At 41.9% G+C, this 25420-nt stretch overlaps 1 protein-coding gene across 1 annotated transcript in view; it reads right to left on the reverse strand.

Moving 5' to 3' along the window:
- The window catches only part of DEUP1 (deuterosome assembly protein 1), a 141967-nt gene extending 124033 nt beyond the window's left edge, over positions 1–17934 (reverse strand). The window contains exons 1-2 of the mRNA XM_070783241.1: positions 17816–17934; positions 16675–16748 (exon numbers count right to left, since the gene is read on the reverse strand). Coding sequence (XP_070639342.1) covers positions 16675–16721 — 47 coding nt within the window. The 5' untranslated portion in view covers positions 16722–16748; positions 17816–17934. The remainder of the gene's footprint in view (positions 1–16674; positions 16749–17815) is intronic.
- Between the last annotated feature and the right edge of the window lie 7486 nt (positions 17935–25420).

Genomic DNA, 25420 nt, shown 5'->3' on the forward strand with positions numbered 1-25420 from the left:
CGTCCTGACCCAGGAATGTAGATATATATATATATAAAATTGGGTTCATAGATACGGATAGCAGACTGGTGGCTGCCAGAGGCTAGGAGAAATGGGTAAAAATAATAACAAACAGAATTTAGCTCTCCTCTGGTGGCTCACAGTCCCCACGTGCACATCACACAGTGCTCAGCAGAAACATGATTAAAGCCCAAGGGAGAGGCTCCAGGAGAGCTCCCAGAACCCACTTTCACAGACGTGTCTGTGGTGTCAGTCTGTTCTTTAGCCAATCATCTCTCCTCAAACAGTAAAGGAAAAATTTATCACCTCATGATCTTCAGGCCATAGCTTCATGGTTGCCCTTGTTCCAAATTAATTATTATATTATAGTTAAAGCAACTTTTTCTCAAGCACTTTTTTTGTTGTCCAAAAAATGTAATTTATTGTCACCATGAGGTTTGCTGACATAGAGGCGTTGCAGTGCCTACTTTTACTCTATACCTGAGGTGGGGGCTCATATTCAGTCCATTCTTCACTCTCATTTGTGATAAGCTTAGTGTTAGGATGTGGAGAAAGTATATATCCCCTATTCCAATAAAGCATGCTTAGATGTACCTATAATGGCCTTATCCCAAAGCCTTCATCATAATAATCAAAGAAAGAAGTTTACAGAAATAAAATGCAATGTCACAACTTTCAAGTCTCAATGTTTTTTTAAGAAGTCTAATTCTCATTTTTAAGTTCTAAAGAGAATGGAAGTTCTGTTAAAAAGCCTTCATTACAGATAAAGTTTTTCTAGAAACTTCTCTATAATTATTCACATTCTAAGTAACATCTTGGTTTACAGATCAAATGAGGTAAACAGACAGTGAAATGTTAGCAAGCACTAACCCTCTTTCTTCAGCATGATCTCTATAATCATCTAAAAGTTTAAATAAAAAGTAAATATTAGTTGCTCAGCTGCGTCCGACTTTTTGCGACTCCATGGACTGTAGCCCGCCAGGCTCCTCTAGGCAAAAATACTGGAGTGGGTTGCCATTTCCTCCTCCAGGGGACCTTCCCAACTGTACATAAAGGAGACTTCATTAATGTGCATTAGAAGATACCCCAGGTTAACTGTCATAGAAAACTGTCTCTTGAGCCTTTAAATTCTATACCAATTCTACACGTCTGGTTGGCCGACTGTTTGTTTCTTTACTTAGGTTTTAAGATGAATGACCTGGGGCTATCTGTTTCCATCAACCTGATTGCGAATCTAAAGGCACAGCTGAAATGTCTATTTTTCTTGCCATCCTCAGAAGAGATTACTGCAGATCTACTCTATGATTCTCATTCTTTTCAGCTTAAAATACAAATAGCTTATTATTTTTTGCAACCTATGTCTTATAATAAAGCAGTGCTGAAAAATTAAATAGCAGAATGTTCAGTTGCCATATAGGCTATGAAAATGATTTGCTGGTGGTGATTTTTAAGCTTGATTCTAAATAGATTTGTGAAGAATGGCACTTAGAAGACGTGGTTCAAATTTTGCTATTTAAAGTTTAAATAATTATCTGAAAAATAATTTCAGGTTAATATATAGAAACATATGGTGCAATTAATAGTAAATAAATGCTTACACATGCATTAGCTTAGATTCCTTTTTGTTTTTTATATTTCCTTTCTTAAGCCTATGGGAGAGGCTGAAAATAAAGTATATCTGGACATCTTATTAAGCCACTGAAAAAGAATAAACTCCAAATCTAATTTGTATCTAAAGTATACTGTTATCCCATTTTCAAAATCTAAAATTACCCTTGGTACTTTTTTTGATTACTTAAACATTTAATCATTGATTTCCACCAATAACCATAGCTTGGATTCCATAAGCCAATCTCTAAGATAATTAAAATTCCCTCCTGCCAAAAGGTCTATTTAATGAAAGACTGTAGAGTTAGTACCATATGAGGACAGTCATCTTACTCTTTTTCAATTTAAAAATACAGCCAGCTATTTCACTAGATCCTAACAGTAGAGTATTAGGCAAACACTGATAAAATCTGTTTTTCCAATGCTAGAAAACTAAGAAATACACCGTTTCCTAAATAGTGAAAATTTCTAATGAAACTTGAGTGCCAGCTCGTTCCTGTAACTTCCTAATCGGTGTCTGCAGCTTGAGCTGCTGAACTATCCAACTACCTAGTCAACACTGACTTTCCCACAGGACATCTATACGCATCGCAGTCTTTACAAGTTCAAAACAGAGTGAGAGACTCTGTGCCACAAACCTGCTCCCACTCGTCCGTCCATCTCCTTAATGGGCAGCACTGCTACTCTGTGCCACAAACCTGCTCCCACTCCAGTCCATCCATCTCTTTAATGGGCACCACTGCTACAGCTGCTCCAGATAAAACCCTTCATGATCCCGGATTTGTGTTTTCCCCAAACCCCAGAACAACAGTCTATCGGCACCGCCTCCAGTACTCTAAATTCTGACCACTTCTCACCATATCCAGTGATAAAACCCTAGTCTGAGTCATCCTTACCACGTGTCTGCCTCCATCCTTATCGCCTATGTGGCTGGCTGTCTCCTCAACATCCCTCCTCCCTTTCCCCCATGCTAACAGAGCTCCAGTGTGTTATTCAGTATGGAACTGTGTCTGGCTGAGGACACGGCTACATCTCCCAGTCTCCCCTGAAGCTGTGCTTGGCCATGTAACAAAAGCTGGCCTATGAAATCTAAGTGGAAGTTATCATGAAGCTGTTGAAAGGAAGGCCACAGCAGTTGCTGTTGATGTCCCACACATCTCTCATGCTCACCACTTCCGGACACTAAGCCTGATTTCCAGTGGACAGAACCTGCATTTCTTTGCCTGAGTGGTTCTCTTCCTCTTTGACTCCTGTGTGATAGACAGGTCAGAAGTGATGGGGAATTGAAGCCCTTCTGGGAGCAACCTTCAACCAATAACTGTTGGCTACTGGTGTATAAACTCTCACTTGCTTCTTGGATGGAATAACTCTAAGGGGTGTGACTTATACAGTGCTTCACAATTTCCCCATCAGGGTTTTGCCCCAGTCACCCTCAGCCATAACTTGGTTTGATAACTTGCCCTTCCTTGTTTCAATTCCTCAATCCTGCAGGTGATAGGCTGAAAAATGGCCCCCAAGATATCAGATCTGAATCCCTGAAACCTATAAATGTTATTTTATTTGGAAGAAAGTTCTTTGTCTAAATTAAGTGTCTTGAGATGGGGAGATTATCCTACATTATCTGGGTGGGCCCTAAGAAAGAGGCAGAGGGAAATCTGACACACACAAGAGAAGGGGATATGAAGATGAACCAGAGAGAGAGGTGAAGGCTGTGGCCTTAATGATCAGAGTGATGCAGCCACAAGCCAAGGAATGCCGGCAGTCACCAGAAGCTTGGGAAGCAAGGAACAGATTCTCCCTAGAGCACTCAGAGGGAATGTAGTCCTGCTGACACCATGACTTTAGCCCAGTGATACTGATTTCAGATCTTTGGACCACAGAATTGTGAGTGAATAAGTTTTGATTGTTTTAAACCACCAAGTTTGTGATACAGCAGTCATAGGAAACTAATAGTCCATACTTTCATCTGCCAAATAAACAACTTGTATCCACATCTTTATTTCAGCGCTTTGGCTTCCATAGGAGCTCCAAATAAAATGCTGGCAGCGCTGTTCTGCATTTACTCACCGCCCTTCCTCTGCTCCCTTCCTCGAGGCAGATGTGCTGCTGGAGGTGGTTCAACCATCTTGCAATCATAAGGTGATGCCAGACAATAAAGCACACTGAGGGTAATAAAGCGGGAAGGTACATCTAGACCTGAACATACAGCCAATTATCTGAGCTTCATTTGGATATTTAACAGGCATCTCCAACCAAGCTTGCATTTTCTCCAGTCTCCCTTATTTTAATAAATGACAATCTTATTATTCCAATTGATGGGCCAGAAGTCCACTATCTCATTTTCTTCCTGCTCACCCCATATCTAGTCTATGATTTCTAAATACTATCAGCTTTTCTGTCACAACCTCCCCATTTGTCACTATTTCTACCAACCTGATCCAAATCACTGCTATCTCCCACTGAATTAGTCCAGCTTGTCTTTTTCTCCTGCCCTTGCTTTGCAATGGCCTAGTCTTAACATAGCAACCAGAACAAGCCTTTCAAAACATTAAGTCAGAAAATGTCACTGCTTTACTCGAAGTCTTCCAAGGACTTCCCATCCCACACAGTGAAATCTAAAGTCTTTACTAGGTCTGCAAAGCTGTATTTGCCTCTCTGATGTTCCTCCTGGCTTTCTCCTCTAAACACGCTGGCCTTTTTTTGTTGTTGTTCCTTCAAAATACTAAGCATGCTCCTGCCCCAGAGCCTTTGCTTTTGCTGTTCCCTCTGTCTGGAAGGCCACCCCCAGGATGTCCATACAAAGACAGTTCTCTTCAAATGTCACCTTACCAGGTTTGCTCTGTAACTCTCTAGCCCCATGACATGTGGAACTTTTCCTCAGAGCAGTCATCACCACCCCGTGACAGAATATATCCTCTTTGATGTGTGATAATCTGTCCCCCTGCTCCATCGTCAGCTGCACAAATCCCTGATGGTACCCTACAGCCACAGCGTAGCTATGAACTGCCAACCTCCAGAAAGATAAAACCCTAATGTGTTTGGATACTGTGTTCTAAGACTCTGGGTCTTATTTGAATGCTGTGTTTAATGCTTTTTCTGAGAAGGCTCCAGCAGAGGAGTGGGTACTACCTCATCACTGCCAGATGGGGAACCCCACACCCATGCCTGCGCCTCTGCTGCTACTTGGGGATGGGACTCGCGTCACTGCTGGGTGGTGGGATTCAGGCAGCCCACTGGCCAGGGGCCAACACCACCACAGCGGACGGCAGGTGTGCCTCCATGGCCCCAGGGACACTGCAGAAGGTGGGCAGCCTTGTTAGCATTCACCCCTCAGAGGGTCCTGCTTTTCCTTGCCACTGTAAGTGTGTGCAACGATGCAGATCTCCCCTGGGACTGTCCATGAGCTGAGATCCGATGTGGGCGTCCAGGGCTCTGGGGTCACAGCACCCTACTCTGCAGCTTCTCACATGATGGGGACAGACTACATCTGTACTCTGACTGTCCTTACAAGTCAGCTATTTTGCTGATCCACCCATTTTTCATATTCTTGAACTTTTAAAAAGTAGTCTATAACTTGAAAACCGTAAGATTAGCATAAGATATTTGCATTTATTTCTCTTTTATTAGAGAAAAACTAGAAGCCATTTCCCTGCATGATTCTATAAGGCAGCTGGCTCTGTTAAGCTCTTTTTGCGCATAGCTTTTACATGAATGCCGTCTAATGAAACCACTTCCTCCCCCCACACCCCTGCCAGGGAAGAGAACTGACAAGCTTCTGTTTCCACTCCCTTCATGTTCTGGCACCTCTCTGTTTCACCAGTTCTCTGACAAGAGGTTTGCAAGCATTCCAAAGTGCCAGACCCCCAAATGCCTGGAATGTCAGGTCAGGCTGAGTGTGCCTGGGTCCTCATAGATATGCCTGCTGCTGCCAAGTCTCTTCAGTCGTGTCCGACTCTGTGCGAGCCCATGGACTGCAGCCTACCAGGCTTCTCCGTCCATGGGATTCTCCAGGCAAGAACACTGGAGTGGGTTGCCATTTCCTTCACCAATGCATGAAAGTGGAAAGTGAAAGTGAAGTCACTCAGTCGTGTCTGACTCTTAGGGACCCCATGGACTGCAGCCTACCAGGCTCCTCCGTCCATGGGATTTGCCAGGCAAGAGTACTGGAGTGGGGTGCCATTGCCTTCTCCCATAGATATGCCTAGGTTTACACATATCATGGCTTTGTCCTTTTTTTTAAAAAAAATGTAACTTGTAACTAATACAACTAACGTTTTGTAAACACTGTCCTATAAAAAGTACTATCTCACAGAGAGGTAATTTTTAACCTTTGCCTTAACAGGAGCTTAACAAGTCTCTCAGAGGAATCTTTCTCTCCCCTCCCTTTCCTTCCTCCCTCTATCGCCTTCCTTCCCTCCCCTTCTGAAGTGTTTTCCTGTCCTTTCAAAATCACTCACTGAATTCTTACAATCACTTACCACTGTGCTAACATTTCAGGATCTAACTTCAAACTCTGATATATCAAAATTTTACCCTAGGTTGGGCTTCCCTGGTGGCTCAGACTGTAAAGAATCTGCCTGAAATCAGGAGACCAGGGTTCGATCCATGGGTTGGGAAGATCCCCTGGAGGAGATGGTTACCCACTCCAGTATTCTTGCCTGGAGAATCCCATGGACAGAGGAGCCTGGCAAGCTACAGTTCATGGAGTTGCAGAGAGTCATACATGACTGACTGACTAACACTTTCACTTTTTCACCACTTTGCTTTGCTTCTTCAGAGAAATAAGAAACAAGAACTTGTTAAATGTGATTACTCTGGAAAGGAATATGTGTATTTTGTGGGAAATAAAGTATGATGTAGGGAGAATAAGATACCATGAGAGTCAATCAAATTAGAAAGAATTTTCAGTGTGCAAAAATAATACATTACAATTTACTCAACTACAAGTATATACTGACTAATATTAGAATTTTTACAAACTAATCAAAACTGTATTTAACTCATAGGAAACAGGCAAGTAAAGTTGTGATTATGAATATCTCTCAGAGGGAAAGGACACTCTGAAGGTTTAGAAAGTTGTTCATGTAGAAGAGCAATCTTTTGAAGGGTTTTTCTGAACTCTGATGTGAGAATGTGCTTTAATATTCATCTGGCTTGGTCTCTGAAAATACGACTTTCACAGCAGATAAAAAATTTTGGTAAATCGTGTAGCACCTAGATTTTTAGAAAGGATTTGACAAGATTCTATGAACAAGATCAATGAATAAGATATAAGTCACAGAGTAAAAAGAAGTAAATGATTCAGTAGAGAAAATGAGACTTTCGATTGAAGATGGAGGAACAAACAAATTTTGCTTCCTTCCCGAATCCTACTAAAATAAATAAAAAGAATATTTTTAACCTAAAAGGTTAGACCTACAAGGACAAAACAAAGGAGCTGGTACTGGAGAAAACCAAGAAGCAACCTATGAGGTATTTCCGGAAGTCAGGGGTGAATGCTGGCTGCCCAGCTTACACCTTGTAAGCAGAAGAATTTAGAATCATGTTCTCTGGAAACTGAGCAGCCTGAGACAGAAGAGACTAGCCTAATGACCAGACAGCAAAGACCCTGGTCAACAAGCCCTGCTCATGTGCACTGGGCTTCTTGTCAGCTTTTGATGCCATTATTCTTAAATAGGAGCAAGCAGTCAGAGATCACAGGCATCTGATGAAAGCGGTTCACAAAGCGAGGTCTTACACAAGTGGAAAGACATTATTTGAAGAAAATTACACAGAAAGGGGAAAACTTCAAAAAAATTTATAATTAAGATACTTATCTCCAGGAAAAAAACAAAATGTGCAAGAAAGGAAAAGCAATCATGGTATGCTGTGATATATGGCTCAGAGGCGAAGAGTATTTACAAAGCTAGAGGTATTTATAAAGTCATAACAAGGCAAACCGAATACTGACCCAACCAAAACGACAGTGTATTGGGAGAATGAGGAATGGGAAATGAGTGTGTGTCTGTATGTGCACATGTGCCCATGTTCACACACGCAGCAGGTAAGATTATGAAAAATAAGCATTGTGGATGTCAACAGATACTGATCGAAACTGAAATATCAAGAAGTAGCAATGTAAAGTTGTTATTTAGAGATATGGAATAAATATCAAAAGAATCAGCCAAAGAACTGAAAGTGGCTGCCCCTGGGGAGTGGAGAACGGGGGCAGGGACGGGGGACGGCACTCTTTCCTTCTTGGTAACAGTGGAAACCGAATGGTTTTTAAATTACACACACGAATAACTAAGTAAAGGAAAAATCTAGCTAAGTGTTTTTCAGTTAGAAAAGGTATTTTAAAGAAAAAAATCCATCATATGTGCATTCACTTATACAAGGAAACGACATTTTTCAAAAACGTCACTCTAGAATTCAGACATTTGGAGACTCTACGTATGTGTTTTTATTGACCTTAGCGTTGCTCAATGCATTTGTAGAATTCCTATCTAGAAATTACCTTTAGAGATAAGTTTATTAAACACAAGATTTAATAATCTTAAATATATTAGACTACACAGCACATTGGACGTGGTTACGCTGAGCCCTCAGCAAGTTGTAGCTGCACTGTAATTGGCGGACTGATTTCTTGGGAAAACCTAATTGATTTCTCTTTGAGAGTAGCAGAGGTTGGGAGAAAGGCTGGGCTGGGAGCAGTTGGGGTTTGGAAAGAGACAAATTGCAGGATGTAGAGAAATATACCAGAGTTACACCCCACAGAATGACTGACTATAAAGGAGTTAATATAAGAAGAGATCACTTCAAACACTTCTATTTGTATTTTTAATGAGTCAATGGTGTATTATATTAATAAAGAAAAGCAATTTACTAAGTAAAAGGAACAATGAAATAAACATACAAAAAAGAAATATTGGAAATAAAAACATTATTGTCAATACTCAAAATCTCAAAAGAAGCAAAACAAACAAACAAACAAAAAACGAATGCAATCATTGCTGAAATAAAAATGAGAAAATGGAAGAAATCCCCCCAGAACATAGAGCAAACGATAAAATGATGGAAATTATGAAAAAAAGGAAAAAGATATAGGTGTTCTAGGAGATGAGAATGAAACAAGATGGGGAGAATTATTAACCAAAGAAACAGAAGAAAAATTCACTGTGCTGAAAAGCTTTGAATCTTTAATAATAAAAGTGCTCACCAAATGCTTTGAAGGGATTGAAATGGATCTATACCTAGAAAGCTATCCTGGTAAATTTGTAGATTCCAAGGATAAACAGAAATCCCATAATTCTCAAGATGCTAAAAAAGAAAGAAAGGGAAAAAAAAAAAAAACCCAAGAGAAAATGAGACTGGTATTGGACTTTCCATGTAACACTTTACACTTCAAGACCATGGGACTAATAACTCTTACAGAGTTCCTGTATGAGAGGAACAAGAAGACATCTGGACATGAAAAAAACTAAGAGGTATACCACCTCTGGTCATTTTTATTAAAGTAGTACTTTATTAAGGAAGTACTTTAGTCAAATTAAAAATGAATTTTAAAAAGTTTAAATTAAGAACAAGGAAGATTCTATAAAATAGTAATAATCAATGCAATCAAATTTATAGCTGCTAAAGAGAATTCTTAAAAGAGGAATAAAATAATTAACATTATCCTATATGTAATCATTTATATATAAGTTAATAGTCATCAGGACTAGAAATCCAGATTATTTCTTGGAGGTGGAATAAGCAAATGCAGAAGCAAAAACAGTACTAAAGGTGAAGTCTTACCAGGGTTGAGAGAGGTCAAAGTTACAATTAAAATTCGGGAAGCCAGAAGAGGAATCCAATTTTAAATGTTTGTAAAAAAATGTAAATTAACAATGTGTAAACTAGGATATAGAACTTGTAAGAGACAAAGAAGAAAGCTAGATAAGACTAGTAAATATTGGGAAAGCAAAATGGATCCAATGTTAATATATTAATGATTATAAAACCCTCTCTTTAATGGGGAGGGAGGTTGGAGGGGGATTCAGGATGGGGAACACATTTACATCCATGGCTGATTCATGTCAGTGTATGGCAAAAACCACTACAATATTGTAAAGTAATTAGCCTCCAATTAAAATAAATAAATTAAAAAAAAAAATCCTCTCTTTAATTGCAAAGACCTTCCAACTGAGGTGTATACATGCATTAATCTAACCATATGCTACTTATAAGAAACACATATAATATTTAAAAAAATGATTGAAAATGAGGGTATGAGATAATAGAAAATATATATTAGTCTCTATACCCGATTCCAGCACAGAGCTCCTAAAACCCTTGCAGTTTCCTAAGTGATAAGAACACTAGGGGCATCCTTTGCTCTAATATTGGTCTTAGACCTTGGTTCTTGACACCCAAGTAATTTTCTGGGTGACAGGAGTTTCTTTTGATCTGATGAGGCAACTCTGGGCAGGCTCCTAGATGATTCCTGGATTACGGCTGGTCTCCTGAAAGACCAAGTCACTATGAGAGGTTTGGAATTTTTAGTCCCACCTCTCCCCGCTCCATTCTCTTGAACAGGGAGATAGGCTGAAAAAGGAATTACTAATCAATCCTGGTTACATGATGAAGCCTCTACGAAAATCTCCAAAGTATAGGGTTTAGAAGCAACAGTTAGAATTGGACATGGAACAACGGACTGGTTCCAAATTGGGTAAGGAGTATGTCAAGGATGTATATTGTCACCCTGTTTATTTAACTTATATGCAGGGTACATCATGAGAAATACCAGGCTGGATGAAGCACAAGCTGGAATCAAGATTTCCGGGAGAAATATCAATAACCTCAGATATGCAGATGACACCACCCTTATGGCAGAAAGTGAAGCAGAACTAAAGAGCCTCTTGATGAAAGTGAAAGAGGAGAGTGAAAATGTTGGCTTAAAACTCAACATTCAAAAAACGAAAATCATGGCATCTGGTCCCATCACTTCATGGCAAATAGATGGGGAAACAGTGGAAATAGTGACAGACCTTATTTTGGGGGACTCCAAAATCACTGCAGATGGTGACTGCAGCCATGAAATTAAAAGATGCTTGCTACTTGGAAGAAAAGCTATGACCAACTTAGCATATTAAAAAGCTGAGACATTTCTTTGCTGACAAAGGTCCACCTAGTCAAAGCTACGGTTTTTCCAGTAGTCATGTATGGATGTGAGAACTGGACTATAAAGAAGGTTGAGTACTGAAGACCTGATGCTTTTGAACTGTGGTGTTGGAGAAGACTCTTGAGAGTCCCTTGGACTGCAAGGAGAGCCAACCAGTCCATCCTAAAGGAAATCAGTCCTGAATATTCATTGGAAGGACTGATGCTGAAGCTGAAGCTCCAGTACTTTGGCCACCTGATGCGAAGAACCGACTCCTTGGAAAAGACCCTGATGCTGGAAAAGATCAAAGGCAGGAGGAGAAGGGGACGAGAGGATGAGATGGTTGGATGGCATCACTGACTCCATGGACATGAGTTTGAGCAAACTCCATAGTTGGTGATGGATAGGGAAGCCTGGTGTGCTGCAGTCCATGGACTCACAAAGAGTCAGACACAACTGAGCAACTGAACTGAACTGAACTGATAGGGTTTAGTGAGCTCCTGGGTCGGTGAGCAGGTGTAGGTGCTGGGACAGCAGTACACCCCTTTCCACATACCTTATCCTATGCACCCTTTCCATCTGGATGCTCGTCTGCATCCTTTAATAAACTGGATGAAAGTAAGATTTTAAAGTTAAGTGTTTCCCCGAGTTAGTGAGCTATTCTAGCGAATTAATCAAATCCAGGGAGGGGGTCATCTATAACTGTTTGGTCAGAGGCACAGATGACAACCTGGACTTGCAACTGGAGTTTGAAGAGGGCGGCAGGAAGTCTTGTAGGACCAAGCCCTCAGCCTGCTGGGTCTAATGCTATTTCTGCATAGACAGTGTCAGAATCAAGTTGAATTGTAGGACTCCCAGCTTGTGTTCCAGAGAATTGCTTGGCTGGGCCAGAAACATCCATATATATGGTGACAAGTGTCAGAGGTGAAGTGTTTCTATGAAGGTAAAGGAGGCACACAGGGAAGACAGACACAGCAGGGAAGAACTGAGGTTTTTCCCCACAAAGGGAGGAGAAGATGGAATTTTGTCCTTTATAAAAGGGATGAACAAGGCTATTACAGGCTAAAGCAAGGTAAAAAGAAAACAGAGATGGCAATAGCAGCAACAAAAAAGTAAAATTCAAATAGAAACCATTCACTTATATTTGTGAGATATTCTATACGGCTAAATCATACAATACACCAAGAAGACATAACATCCGTGAACCTCAATATATTGAGCAACAGAATACGGAAATACATAAAATAAAAACTATCTGAAATACAAGAAGAATTGGACAAAAATCACAATTATAGTAAAGATCTTTCTTAAAATGTGACAGCTCAAATAGACAAAAAGGTAATAATGAATTTGAAAGGCACACAATTTGAATGTAACAATTAAACAGTTTGATTATATATCTAAAACTTTTAAAACCTTTTTTCTTAAGCAAAAGAGAATATATATTTGCTTTCAACGCCTAAAGGACATTTATGAAAGTTGATCACACAACAGATCATAAGAATAATCTTTATGAAACCAAAATATCATAAAGGTCATATTCTATGACCATAGATGTAGGGGGGTTAAAAAGTAATGAATTAAAAAATAATTAAAACCTGAAGTTATATCTGGAAATTATATCTCCCAAATATCTACTGAGTCAAAGAGGAAGTCAAACTTGAAATAATAGACAATTTAAGAAAATGAAAGTGGGTACACTAATCCTATGGCCTGCAGCAAAGCTGAGCCCAAGAGGAACTCCAGCTTTAAATGCTTATGTAATTCAAAGAAATCATGAAAACCAGAAATCATGAAAATAACTGAATCATATTTTCAACTCAGAAATCAGAGCAAGATAAGTAAAATAAAACATAAAATGACAAAGTAACAAGAGTAGAAATTCAGGAATAATAGAAAAAAAGAAGAATGTAGACGTGGTTCTCTTATAAAAATCAGATTTTTTCACTCATTCTATAATTATTTATGTCCTGGGCACACCACTCAAAAAATAAGAAGGGGAAACTTAAATGTGATCGTTTCATTTAGAAGGAGTTCAAGTTGATTATTATGGCACAAACACCTATACTGGGGAGGAAATCTTGGATAAACAAAAACCAAACCCTGTTATAAGCCAGAGGTCACAGAACAATGGCTCACGCACGTCATAAATGCTCTGTGTAAAAGCTGCCACCTGAGGCCTTTGCATTTTCTGTTCCTCCTGTTGGGAACTTTCTTCTCACAGACATAAAGCTCTGCTCAAACACCACCTTACCAGGGAATCCGTGAGTGACCACCCCATTCACCGTCCATTTCCCCGTCCTCAGCCTGTTTATTCTTCCTCCTATATTGTCACCCTGTTTATTTAACTTGTATGCAGAGTACATCATGAGAAACGCTGGACTGGAAGAAATACAAGCTGGAATCAAGATTGCCGGGAGAAATATCAATAACCTCAGATATGCAGATGACACCACCCTTAGGGCACAAAGTGAAGAGGAACTCAAAAGCCTCTTGATGAAAGTGAAAGTGGAGAGTGAAAAAGTTGGCTTAAAGCTCAACATTCAGAAAACGAAGATCATGGCATCTGGTCCCATCACTTCATGGGAAATAGATGGGGAAACAGTGGAAACAGTGGCTGACTTCATTTTTCTGGGCTCCAAAATCACTACAGATGGTGACTGCAGCCATGAAATTAAAAGACGCTTACTCCTTGGAAGGAAAGTTATGACCAACCTAGATAGCATATTTAAAAGCAGAGACATTAGTTTGCCAACAAAGGTTCGTCTAGTCAAGGCTATGGTTTTTCCTGTGGTCATGTATGGATGTGAGAGTTGGACTGTGAAGAAGGCTGAGTGCCGAAGAACTGATGCTTTTGAACTGTGGTGTTGGAGAAGACTCTTGAGAGTCCCTTGGACTGCAAGGAGATCCAACCAGTCCATTCTGAAAGAGATCAGCCCTAGGATTTCTTTGGAAGGAATGATGCTAAAGCTGAAACTCCAGTACTTTGGCCACCTCATGTGAAGAGTTGACTCATTGGAAAAGACTCTGATGCTGGGAGGGATTGGGGGCAAGAGGAGAAGGGGACGACAGAGGATGAGATGGCTGGATGGCATCACTGACTCGATAGATGTGAGTCTCAGTGAACTCCGGGAGTTGGTGATGGACAGGGAGGCCTGGCGTCCTGCGATTCATGGGGTCACAGAGTCAGACACAACTGAGCAACTGATCTGCTCTGATCTGATCTGATCGCCACATGAAACATGCTTATATTTCCCACTAACGTACAAAGCCCTTGAAGGAGTGGTCTCTGCTTTGTTCACCACTGTCTTTCTGGTGCTTAGACCAGTGACTGGCTCATCATAGACTTTAGATACATGTTTGTCAAATGAAGGTTGCCCCATGAAACACCTACTGTTATGTAGGTGACACCGTTTGATATGCACATTCTACATCCCTGATGAATGAGGTTTCATTATCTTCATGATCTAAATTTTTACATATTTCTCAATAGTGTACGGGACAGAGGCAAAGCCGACCTGGTTGTCCATTCTTTGGAGACCATGCTCAAGGAGGTCTGCTCCCATGTCTGCTGTGGTGAGCTGTGGCTTCCACATGGAAACCTGCAGTAATTCTCATTCACTTCTGGTTTGCAATTACACTGTACCCAGACAAGCTCTATGGTTTCCTACTAAGTTTTGAGTTCCTTAAAGGCCTTTGTATGAATCAGAGAGCTTAGTGTTGTGCCTGGCATATGGTCAGTCTTCCATACCTTTTCCCAAAAGAATGAATGATGAGAAATAGCAGTCTCCATGGCCTCAGATTTGCAGGAGTGAAGTGCTATCTGATACCCAGCCGAGGTTTAAGACCTTCAGTCTGCATCTGAGCCTTCAGTGCCATTGTCATACCAGGGGTCTACCCCCTCTCAATCCAGAATCCTACTTTGGCTGTGCTACGGACACCAGGCAGGCCACTCCCCACGTCTTTCTGCCATCCACTTACAGTGCAGCGAGGAATGCTGGGATTGGAGCCGGACTTATCTGAAATCAAATCCTACCTCCTCCAGTAACCCAGCTGTGTATTCTAGGGCAAGCTCCTGCTTTATTTCTCTTTCTTTCTACCTTTCTAAATTCAGTGTGACAGAGGCTGCTAGCTGTCCACTAATATCCATTCTTCTTCCTTTCATTGAGTGTGTGTGTGCTCAGTTTCTCAGTAGCATTCAGCTCTTTGCAGCCCCATGGACTATAGCCTGCCAGGCTCCTCTGTGCATGGAATTTTCTAGGCAAGAATACTGGAGTGGGTTACCATCTCTCACTCCTTTCATTATACTTCCTCTAAACTTTAACGGACTACACGGGTGCCCAGTTAGAGACCACATTTCTCAGCCTTCCTTGCAGCTAGGTCTTGCCCAGGGCTAAGCTCTGGTCAATGGGAAGTGAACAGAAGTGAGGCTTGCCACTTCCAGGTCATACTTCTAGGAGGACTGGTCTTCCTCTCTCCTCCTGCTCTTTCCCCTTCCCTCCGGCAGGAGCACGGTCATGATGGTGGGACCTAAAGCAATCATTTTGGGCCCAGAGTTGGAAATCATGTAGTGAGGTGGGCAGAGCTGCCCTACCAGCCCTGGTCTATTCATCTCTGACTTTGTATATGAAACAGAAATACTCCTCAGTCTTTTTTAAAACCCCGTATTTGGGGGTCTCTTTGTCAACAAGAACTTAAGAGTATACCAACTTCTAATACACTCAATTCTATTGTAGAATGAGGGCTGTTCTGAGGAGGAGTATGCTGTAGAAGTTTATAAGGCATAGCTTATTATCCAGACTTGTGCAGCTTTGCTTTAGCCTGTTGTCAAAGTCACGGTCTGAGCAGAATAACTGAAAGTGAGATACCTGGAGTGGTTTGACTAGTGTCATGGTCACGGTCAATATCAAGCATATGGTAACCACGATCCCGCCCTTACTTTCTCTGCTCCCCCCACCCTCCAAGTTCTGGGGGCTCAACTGGTGGTCAATTGGCTAATGAAACAGTAGAAAGAGGAATCTTTATGATGCTGGTGGCAGGGAAGGGGTCAGGACAGACATTTGTCAAAAAGAATTTACTTTTTTACAATGGCAGATGTCATACAAACTCTATTCCTTATTGCTTCCTGAAACTTTTGAGAAAATACCAGTTCATGCTGCAGTTTTGAGGAGCTTCCTGGTGGCTTAGTTGGTAAAGAATTTGCCTGCGATGCAGAAGACCCAGGTTCAGTCCCGGGGTCAGGAAGATCCCCTGGAGAAGGGCATGCTAACCCACTTGAGTATTCTTGCCTGGAGAATCCCGTAGACAGAGGAGCCTGCCCCGTGAGATCACAGAGTCCAACACAACTGAGTGACTAACACACACACAAATCTGTCTGGGAGCTGTGTGTTTTGAGTCCCGTTTCAAAGGCAAACTTCCCTTGTGGCTCAGCTGATAAAGAATCTCCCTGCAATGTGGGAGACCTGGATTCGATCCCTGGGTTGGAAAGAACCCCTGGAGAGGGGAAAGGCTACCTACTCCAGTGTTCTGACCTGGAGAATTCCATGGAGTCACAAAGAATCAGACACGACAGTGACTTTCACTTTCACTTTGTCAAGAGCAAGCCTAGAGGGTGCCTGGACACTCAGTACAGCAGAAAAGGAGCAAGCCAGCCGGAAGCTGTTGCATTGTGGAAACGCAAGAGCATGTGAGGCCCATGTGGGTACCCATCACCCCAAAACACTGGAGACATTCACTAAAAGATGGAAAATGGTGATTTCTGAGTACAGATCCATAGTCAAAACTGGAAAGACTCAAACTATAGATTCTTAATTATTTCTCTCAGCCTCCTCACCAAAAATTGCTACATCCTCCATTAATACTAGATTTCCAAATTCACATGCCATCAGGGAGATTTTGGCATTGTTAATTACCAACTCATTCAAAAGAAATGTCTCAGCACTTACCCCAATGTATTATGGGTTTGGTTCTCCATGTCAAGAAACTGCTGCATCTGGTTTGTATTTCTTGATTTTTAAACCTGTGAGGGGGAAAAATGATCTAGATTCCTTAAACGCTCACATTATTAACCTCTAAAACAAGAAAATTTTGCTACTGGCAAACCATGTTTTTCTATGAGTTTTTCTGAGTGTAGTAGCTCTTGGTTCCAACAAAATGTAGAAACTTGCACATGTGTGTGCAGGTGTGTGTGTCACATGTATTTATGACACTGGCTTAGTGGTGAGTTGAAATAGATCCTACTGACTGAGATGAACATTCATTTACTATCTACTGAACAACAGCTTCGTGCCAGGTACTCCGCAAAGAGCCAGCACATGAGGTAAGTAAAACCAATTCCTGCTCCAGGCCACTCTCAGCTGAACGTACTCAAGATTTCCTTCCTTGTGGGTCCTCTAAAGGTTTGCCATTGTTTGAATAGACTCTTTCTTTGTCCCTGTCTGGGTTCGGTTACAGTGAGTATACCATGAGATTTAGGACAAAAAGGTTAAGAACTGCTCACAGACTGAAATCTTCCAGTTCCTCAGTGGCTTTGTAGGCACTGCTCACCCTTTTAACAAAATAAGGATGTTAGTACTTGCCTAAAGTGAAAGAAAAGAGTTTTTTCCCAGTAACAAAGTTTTAATTAAAACATAACCTATGAGGATAAATAGTCAAGTATTGAAATCCACTTCAACTTCTCTGAATGAACGTTAAACCGCATTCAAGGTGGTAGAAAGAGAAAACTTGCAGGCTTAAGCCACCCTGAAAGGAATTTAAGAGAGATCCAAAACTGCGAGGGAGCGGAAGGGCAAGGAGCAGAAATGGGAACAGAAATTTGACCCGTTCAGGTGGAATGAGTTGATTTTCTAGGTTCTGAAATCCTTCACTTTAACATCAGGGAAAGTCAGGATAGACGAGCCAGGTGACTCGCCCAAAGTCACACACCTAGAACCTAGACCTTCCAATTTAGAGCGAACCTGTCCTGAACTCGCAAAATCGGACCAAGCCTGTCTCCACCCGCCCCGCGCTCGCGCCCACACCTCAAGCTCGGCCAGCCCGTTAGGGCCCCGGGACAAGCCGGGACGGGCCGGGCTCCGGGGGGATTACCTGCGCTGTGCCGCGCTCTCCGGGTCCGAGGCCCCTAGAGTGGGAGCGCCCGGGCCTCTGGCAGCCGCGAGGGCCCGCACCCGCCGCCGGGCCCGCCTGCAGCCCGCCGCCCGCGGTCGCCATGGAGACGCGGCCGCGAACCGCCGCGGGGGGGAGGGGCTCGGGGGCGCGGGGCGGGGAGCGGAAGGGGGAGGGGACGGACTGGGGGAGCCCGCGCCGCCCGCAGTCCTGGTTTGGTGCCGGCTCAGTAGCCGCGGGGCTCCCCGGGGCCGCCCTCTCGGTCATTTCCTCTCCGTGGACTGCACTGCCCGACAGGCGCACAAGGAGGGCTTGCCGGATGAATGAATGAACCAACGATCAGAAGAGCAAAGTTTAAAACAGCTGCGGGCAGAGGGGTTCTGCACCCAACCTCCTTAAATGCCTCTGGCCTCTGCCCTGCCCCCTCACCTTCTTGGGCTTCCCTTGTGGCTCAGCTGGTAAAGAACCCAGGTTCCATCCCTGGGTTGAGAAGATCCCCAGGAGGAAGGAACAGCTACCCACTCCAGTATTCTGGCCTGGAGAATTCCATGGACTTTACAGTCCATGGGGTCGCAAAGACTTGGACACGACTGAGCGACTTTCACTTCACTTCTGTTCCCCGCTCTTAACCACTTTTAAGATGACCAGAAATAGACTTAGGACAAAGAGAGTTGCCTTTCTAGTCGCCCAAGTGCCCTCCAGCTGGAAAGAGCTGGATTTACTTTAACTGCATTGCTCTGTGCTCAGCTACTCTGGTCGCTCTAACAGAAGCAACTGCATCTGTCTTTCCGGTGGAGCACATTGGTCCCTCCAACAACTTCAAATAAGCCGGAGTAGACAATGTTACCTCTCTTTGAGGGAGAAGGAAATAGCTCGTAAGTGGGGAAACCCAAACAGAACTCTGAGTGATTGATTCCAAATTCTTTTGTTCACTAAATTCTGAGAATAATTGATGACTGAGAAATGGAACATTCCTGCCATATTAGTAAACAAGGATGTCACAGTCATGAACCTGTGAATTTCTGAGCCCTAAAGGCAACCAGGAAGGGAAACAATACATATAATACTGCAGCCATTAGGCTGCTGCTGCTAAGTCCCTTCAGTCGTGTCCAACTCTATGCGACTCCATAGACAGCAGCCCACCAGGCTCCCCCATCCCTGGGATTCTCCAGGCAAGAACACTGGAGTGGGTTGCCATTTCCTTCTCCAATGCAGGAAAGTGAAAAGTGAAAGGGAAGTCGCTCAGTCCTGTCCGACTCTTTGTGACCCCATGGACTGCAGCCCACCAGGCTCCTCCATCCATGGGATTTTTCAGGCGAGAGTACTGGAGTGGGGTGCTGCAGCCACTCCCTAAGATGAGCACTGAGCAAACACACACACACACACACACACACACACACACACACACACACACACACACACAATACTGGGCCCAGATAGCTGAGATGCATATAAAAGAAATGAGCTCAGTGAGCCCAGACTGTTATATCTTCCCGTACATAGGAAAGCACTAAATTCCTTAACTTGGGAAATATGGTTTCCTTTCATTAACAATAATCTCTTGATAGGGGCTTCCCTGGTGGCTCAGTGGTAGATAATCTGCCCGCCAATGCAGGAGACGTAAGAGACTCATTCGATCCCTGGGTGGGAAATATCCCCTGGAGGAAGAAATGGCAACCCACTCCAGGATACTTGCCTGGGAAATCCCATGGACAGAGGAGCCTGGCAGGCTACGGTCCATGGAATCGCAAAAGAGTCAGACATGACTTAGCAACAACAACAACAAAATCTCTTGATGTTCATTTAAGATGCTGTCACCCAGGCTTGAAGTCCTAAAAATTCTCACCAAATAAAACATAACTCTCAAGTTTTAAGGTTGTGATTATTCTTTAAAGTTGACAGCAGTAGCTCTGTCACATGGTTCTGATGTCAAAGAAATGATAGGAAAGAATACACACATATATATTGTACGTACATATACACATATATACACATTTTTCCCACTGATTTACCATGAGTGATATTTTAAGCACTTAAATTTTATGTTTAAAAAAATATTCTAGCATCTATTTTAAGGACAGAATTCCTTCCCAGTTCTTTCAGTTGATTAATCTCTAATCCTTTAAGTTTTTATTTGCACTCCACTTTCATAATATTAACATTAATTGGCTACTTTAATATTGTTGTTTAGTTGCTAAGTTGTGTCCCACTCTTTTACAACCCCATGGACTGTAGCCTGCCAGGCTCCTCTGTCCATGGGATTTCCCAGGCAAGAACACTGGAGTAGGTTGCCAGTTTCTCCTCCAGGAAACTTCCCAACTCAGGGATTGAACCCTCATCTCCTACACTGGCAGATAGATTCTTTACCACTGAGCCCAATATTTTAATATTGCCATGAATTTAATACTGACCCAAATTCCTCCATCCAATTCCACCTGAATTTCAAAAAACCATTTGCTGTTTCCTCACAAATTGAGCTTCATAAATGAACTGTGTAAGGTAACTCAGGTTATTAACTCTAATAAGTGTTTCATAGCTCTCATTATGATTGAATGAAGAAAGTGATCATTTTATCTTAACTTGAAACCTTCCGTTATTCTGTAAATCTTAGTCATATTCTCTATTCTTGTCTAAACTGAACAGGTCAATGTTTTATTCTGACCCAAGGAAGGGGAGAATAAAACTAGGAATGAAATTTAATGAAGTTTCAGGATGCCTAATATCACTCACACTGAAATTTGTTACCATTGGTAAAAAATTGGTAAGTATTTTCAGGATCATTGTTTCCTTATCTGCTCAGGTGTACCAAGTGACACAAGTGTAACAGGTGTTATTACAGTTCCTTTTAGCAGATTAGGAACCAAAGGCTTAGAATAAAAAAAAAAATATGTCCAAGAAGATGCATCTGGTTCAGTTCAAGTGCAGCTAAGTTATGAACCAAGATCATGTTACTTAAAGTCTGCTGCTGCTGCTAAGTCGCTTCAGTCGTGTCTGACTCTGTGTGACCCCATAGAAGGCAGCCCACCAGGCTCCCCCGTCCCTGGGATTCTCCAGGCAAGAACACTGGAGTGGGTTGCCATTTCCTTCTCCAATGCATGAAAGTGAAAAGTGAAAGTGAAGTCGCTCAGTCCTGTCCGACTCTTTGTGACCCCATGGACTGCAGCCCACCAGGCTCCTCCATCCATGGGATTTTTCAGGCGAGAGTACTGGAGTGGGGTGCTGCAGCCACTCCCTAAGATGAGCACTGAGCAAACACACACACACACACACACACACACACACACACACACACACAATACTGGGCCCAGATAGCTGAGATGCATATAAAAGAAATGAGCTCAGTGAGCCCAGACTGTTATATCTTCCCGTACATAGGAAAGCACTAAATTCCTTAACTTGGGAAATATGGTTTCCTTTCATTAACAATAATCTCTTGATAGGGGCTTCCCTGGTGGCTCAGTGGTAGATAATCTGCCCGCCAATGCAGGAGACGTAAGAGACTCATTCGATCCCTGGGTGGGAAATATCCCCTGGAGGAAGAAATGGCAACCCACTCCAGGATACTTGCCTGGGAAATCCCATGGACAGAGGAGCCTGGCAGGCTACGGTCCATGGAATCGCAAAAGAGTCAGACATGACTTAGCAACAACAACAACAAAATCTCTTGATGTTCATTTAAGATGCTGTCACCCAGGCTTGAAGTCCTAAAAATTCTCACCAAATAAAACATAACTCTCAAGTTTTAAGGTTGTGATTATTCTTTAAAGTTGACAGCAGTAGCTCTGTCACATGGTTCTGATGTCAAAGAAATGATAGGAAAGAATACACACATATATATTGTACGTACATATACACATATATACACATTTTTCCCACTGATTTACCATGAGTGATATTTTAAGCACTTAAATTTTATGTTTAAAAAAATATTCTAGCATCTATTTTAAGGACAGAATTCCTTCCCAGTTCTTTCAGTTGATTAATCTCTAATCCTTTAAGTTTTTATTTGCACTCCACTTTCATAATATTAACATTAATTGGCTACTTTAATATTGTTGTTTAGTTGCTAAGTTGTGTCCCACTCTTTTACAACCCCATGGACTGTAGCCTGCCAGGCTCCTCTGTCCATGGGATTTCCCAGGCAAGAACACTGGAGTAGGTTGCCAGTTTCTCCTCCAGGAAACTTCCCAACTCAGGGATTGAACCCTCATCTCCTACACTGGCAGATAGATTCTTTACCACTGAGCCCAATATTTTAATATTGCCATGAATTTAATACTGACCCAAATTCCTCCATCCAATTCCACCTGAATTTCAAAAAACCATTTGCTGTTTCCTCACAAATTGAGCTTCATAAATGAACTGTGTAAGGTAACTCAGGTTATTAACTCTAATAAGTGTTTCATAGCTCTCATTATGATTGAATGAAGAAAGTGATCATTTTATCTTAACTTGAAACCTTCCGTTATTCTGTAAATCTTAGTCATATTCTCTATTCTTGTCTAAACTGAACAGGTCAATGTTTTATTCTGACCCAAGGAAGGGGAGAATAAAACTAGGAATGAAATTTAATGAAGTTTCAGGATGCCTAATATCACTCACACTGAAATTTGTTACCATTGGTAAAAAATTGGTAAGTATTTTCAGGATCATTGTTTCCTTATCTGCTCAGGTGTACCAAGTGACACAAGTGTAACAGGTGTTATTACAGTTCCTTTTAGCAGATTAGGAACCAAAGGCTTAGAATAAAAAAAAAAATATGTCCAAGAAGATGCATCTGGTTCAGTTCAAGTGCAGCTAAGTTATGAACCAAGATCATGTTACTTAAAGTCTGCTGCTGCTGCTAAGTCGCTTCAGTCGTGTCTGACTCTGTGTGACCCCATAGAAGGCAGCCCACCAGGCTCCCCCGTCCCTGGGATTCTCCAGGCAAGAACACTGGAGTGGGTTGCCATTTCCTTCTCCAATGCATGAAAGTGAAAAGTGAAAGTGAAGTCGCTCAGTCATGTCCAACTCTTAGCGACCCCATGGACTGCAGCCTACCAGGCTCCTCCATCCATGGGATTTTACAGGCAAGAGTACTGGAGTGGGGTGCCATTGCCTTCTCCATACTTCAAGTCTAGTGCTCTTGAAATTCGATCCAAAAATTAAGGTTGAGTGGGTTTCTTTAGCAGTCAGAATCTTGCATAGGTAACTGTAGATGTATTTAAAAGCCATATTTTCACAAGAATGAATGAATGTGAGCAGGACTTGCGAATCATAGGTATATGAGAGTTCACATACTGTGACAGAGTCTAAGAAAATTTCAATATAGTTTAGAAATACCCTGTTCAATTTAATAGGAATAAAGTTTTCATTTTAAGGTGAGACTTAAGGCTTAAAGTGCAAAGACCTAAACACTCCCTTCCTCACCACTCCATGACTCCCTGCTATCAAGTAAGAACTTCGAAAACTTGAATTTACCCTGAAATGTACCTTTATTATATCTTTTCAGGTGACACTGTTTTGAAAAGGATGAGGAGAGGATCGAGGGATAGTCTATGGAAGAAAATTGCCATAGACTGAACTTTAAAATTGAAAATCCCTCATTAACACAGTTTTCATGCCAAGATGTGTAATGTGGGTGTGTGTGCTCAGTTGCTTCAGTAGTGTCTGACTTTGCGACCTTGTGGACCATAGCCTGCAGACTCCTCTGTCCATGGAATTCTTCAGGCAAGAATATTGGAGTGGGTTGCCATTTCCTTCTCCAGGAGATCTTCCTGACCCAGGGACTGAATCCGCATTTCTTGTGTCTCCTGCATTGGTAGGTGGATTCTTTACCATTGTGCCGTCCGGGAAGCCCAATGACAAAAATAGAGATTGGAATTCAGGTTTTTTTTCCTTATTGTATGTTTCCACTTCTATAAGTAGAAGCAGGTTGAGGGAGTTCTCCGGAGATGGTTCAATGCATATTCCAGTTGAGAAAATAGCCATTCAGGAAAAGGAGATTCAGTCTTTAGAACCAACACCATCCTAGAGATTGTCCCACAGAAATATAATACATACCACCTATCCACCTATGTAATTTAAAATATTCTAGTAGTCAAATTTAAAAAGTAAACTAGTGAAGTTAATTTTAATAGTTTATTTAACCCAATATATCCAAAATATGTTTTCAACATACAGTTAGCATAAAAAATTGAGATACTTTACATTCTTTTCTTTTATACCAAGTCTTCAAAAACTGGTCTGTGGTTTAGACTTTCAGCACAATTAGTTCATAGAGTCATATTCAAGTGCTCAATAGCAACACATGACTGGTGGCTACCATATTGGACAGCATAGGCCTGAAATTTGGGTGCTTGGTCAATGTAATAAAGCCTTTTGTTAAGTGTGAAGGGTCATACAATGAAAAGGATTCTAAGTAATTTGGGTATGATTTGAAAGGGACTATGAGAGTCTCCTCCCTCAAAATCCTTATTAACGTTCTCTGATGGGAAAGGGGTTAGAGAAAAGCATAACTGGGCCCCATACCCAGGCAGAGTGAAGCATTTGACTGCATCATGACTCACAGTCCTGTCAATTCTTCCATTCGGGCTGCTTTTCCAAAGACAATTTAGTAGATTCAGATTTGAGGGGAGGGCTTTACTTCTTATTATCATCTGGCCAGTGGCCCATGGACGCCTATCTTCCTGATGGAAATTAGGAACACCAGAAGTCATTTTAGGTTCAGTAAACAAAACTGAATTCTCTAGAAAATTGTATCATGTTTTTTTCCCTATACTTTTCCTTCTTAGAGGTCCATAGTTTTTTGCTTTGTAGTTGTGAAAGCATCATCTTCTCTTGGATATTATAAGTTCTGTGCTCACTCACTTCATTCTTGTGAGTGACCCCTTGGACTGTAGCCCCATGGACTGTAGCCCGCTAGGCTCCATGATTGCCATTTCCTTCTCCAGGGGATCTTCCCAACTCCAGGATTGAACTTATGTCTCTTGTGTCTCCTGCACTGGCATGCAGATTCTTTACCACTGCCCCAGCTGGATAGTGCAGCTGGAAGCCCCATCTTGGATAATAAGGGGAACCAAAGATTTTGTCAAAAAAGCAAGAGAGTTCCAGAAAAACATCTACTTCTGCTTTATTGACTATGCCAAAGCCTTTGACTGTGTGGATCACAATAAACTGTGGAAAATTCTTCAAGAGATGGGCATACCAGAGCACCTGACCTGCCTCCTGAAAAAACCTATATGCAGGTCAGGAAGCAACAGTTAGAACTGGACATGGAACAACAGACTGGTTCCAAATAGGAAAAGGAGTACGTCAAGGCTGTATATTGTCACCCTGCTTATTTAACTTATATGCAGAGTACATCATGAGAAACGCTGGACTGGAAGAAACACAAGCTGGAATCAAGATTGCCAGGAGAAATATCAATAACCTCAGATATGCAGATGACACCACCCTTATGGCAGAAAGTGAAGAGGAACTCAAAAGCCTCTTGATGAAAGTGAAAGTGGAGAGTGAAAAAGTTGGCTTAAAGCTCAATATTCAGAAAACGAAGATCATGGCATCTGGTCCCATCACTTCATGGGAAATAGATGGGGAAACAGTGTC

The sequence above is a fragment of the Bos indicus genome, chromosome 29, assembly GCF_029378745.1.
Source record: "Bos indicus isolate NIAB-ARS_2022 breed Sahiwal x Tharparkar chromosome 29, NIAB-ARS_B.indTharparkar_mat_pri_1.0, whole genome shotgun sequence".
Taxonomy (NCBI): domain Eukaryota; kingdom Metazoa; phylum Chordata; class Mammalia; order Artiodactyla; family Bovidae; genus Bos; species Bos indicus.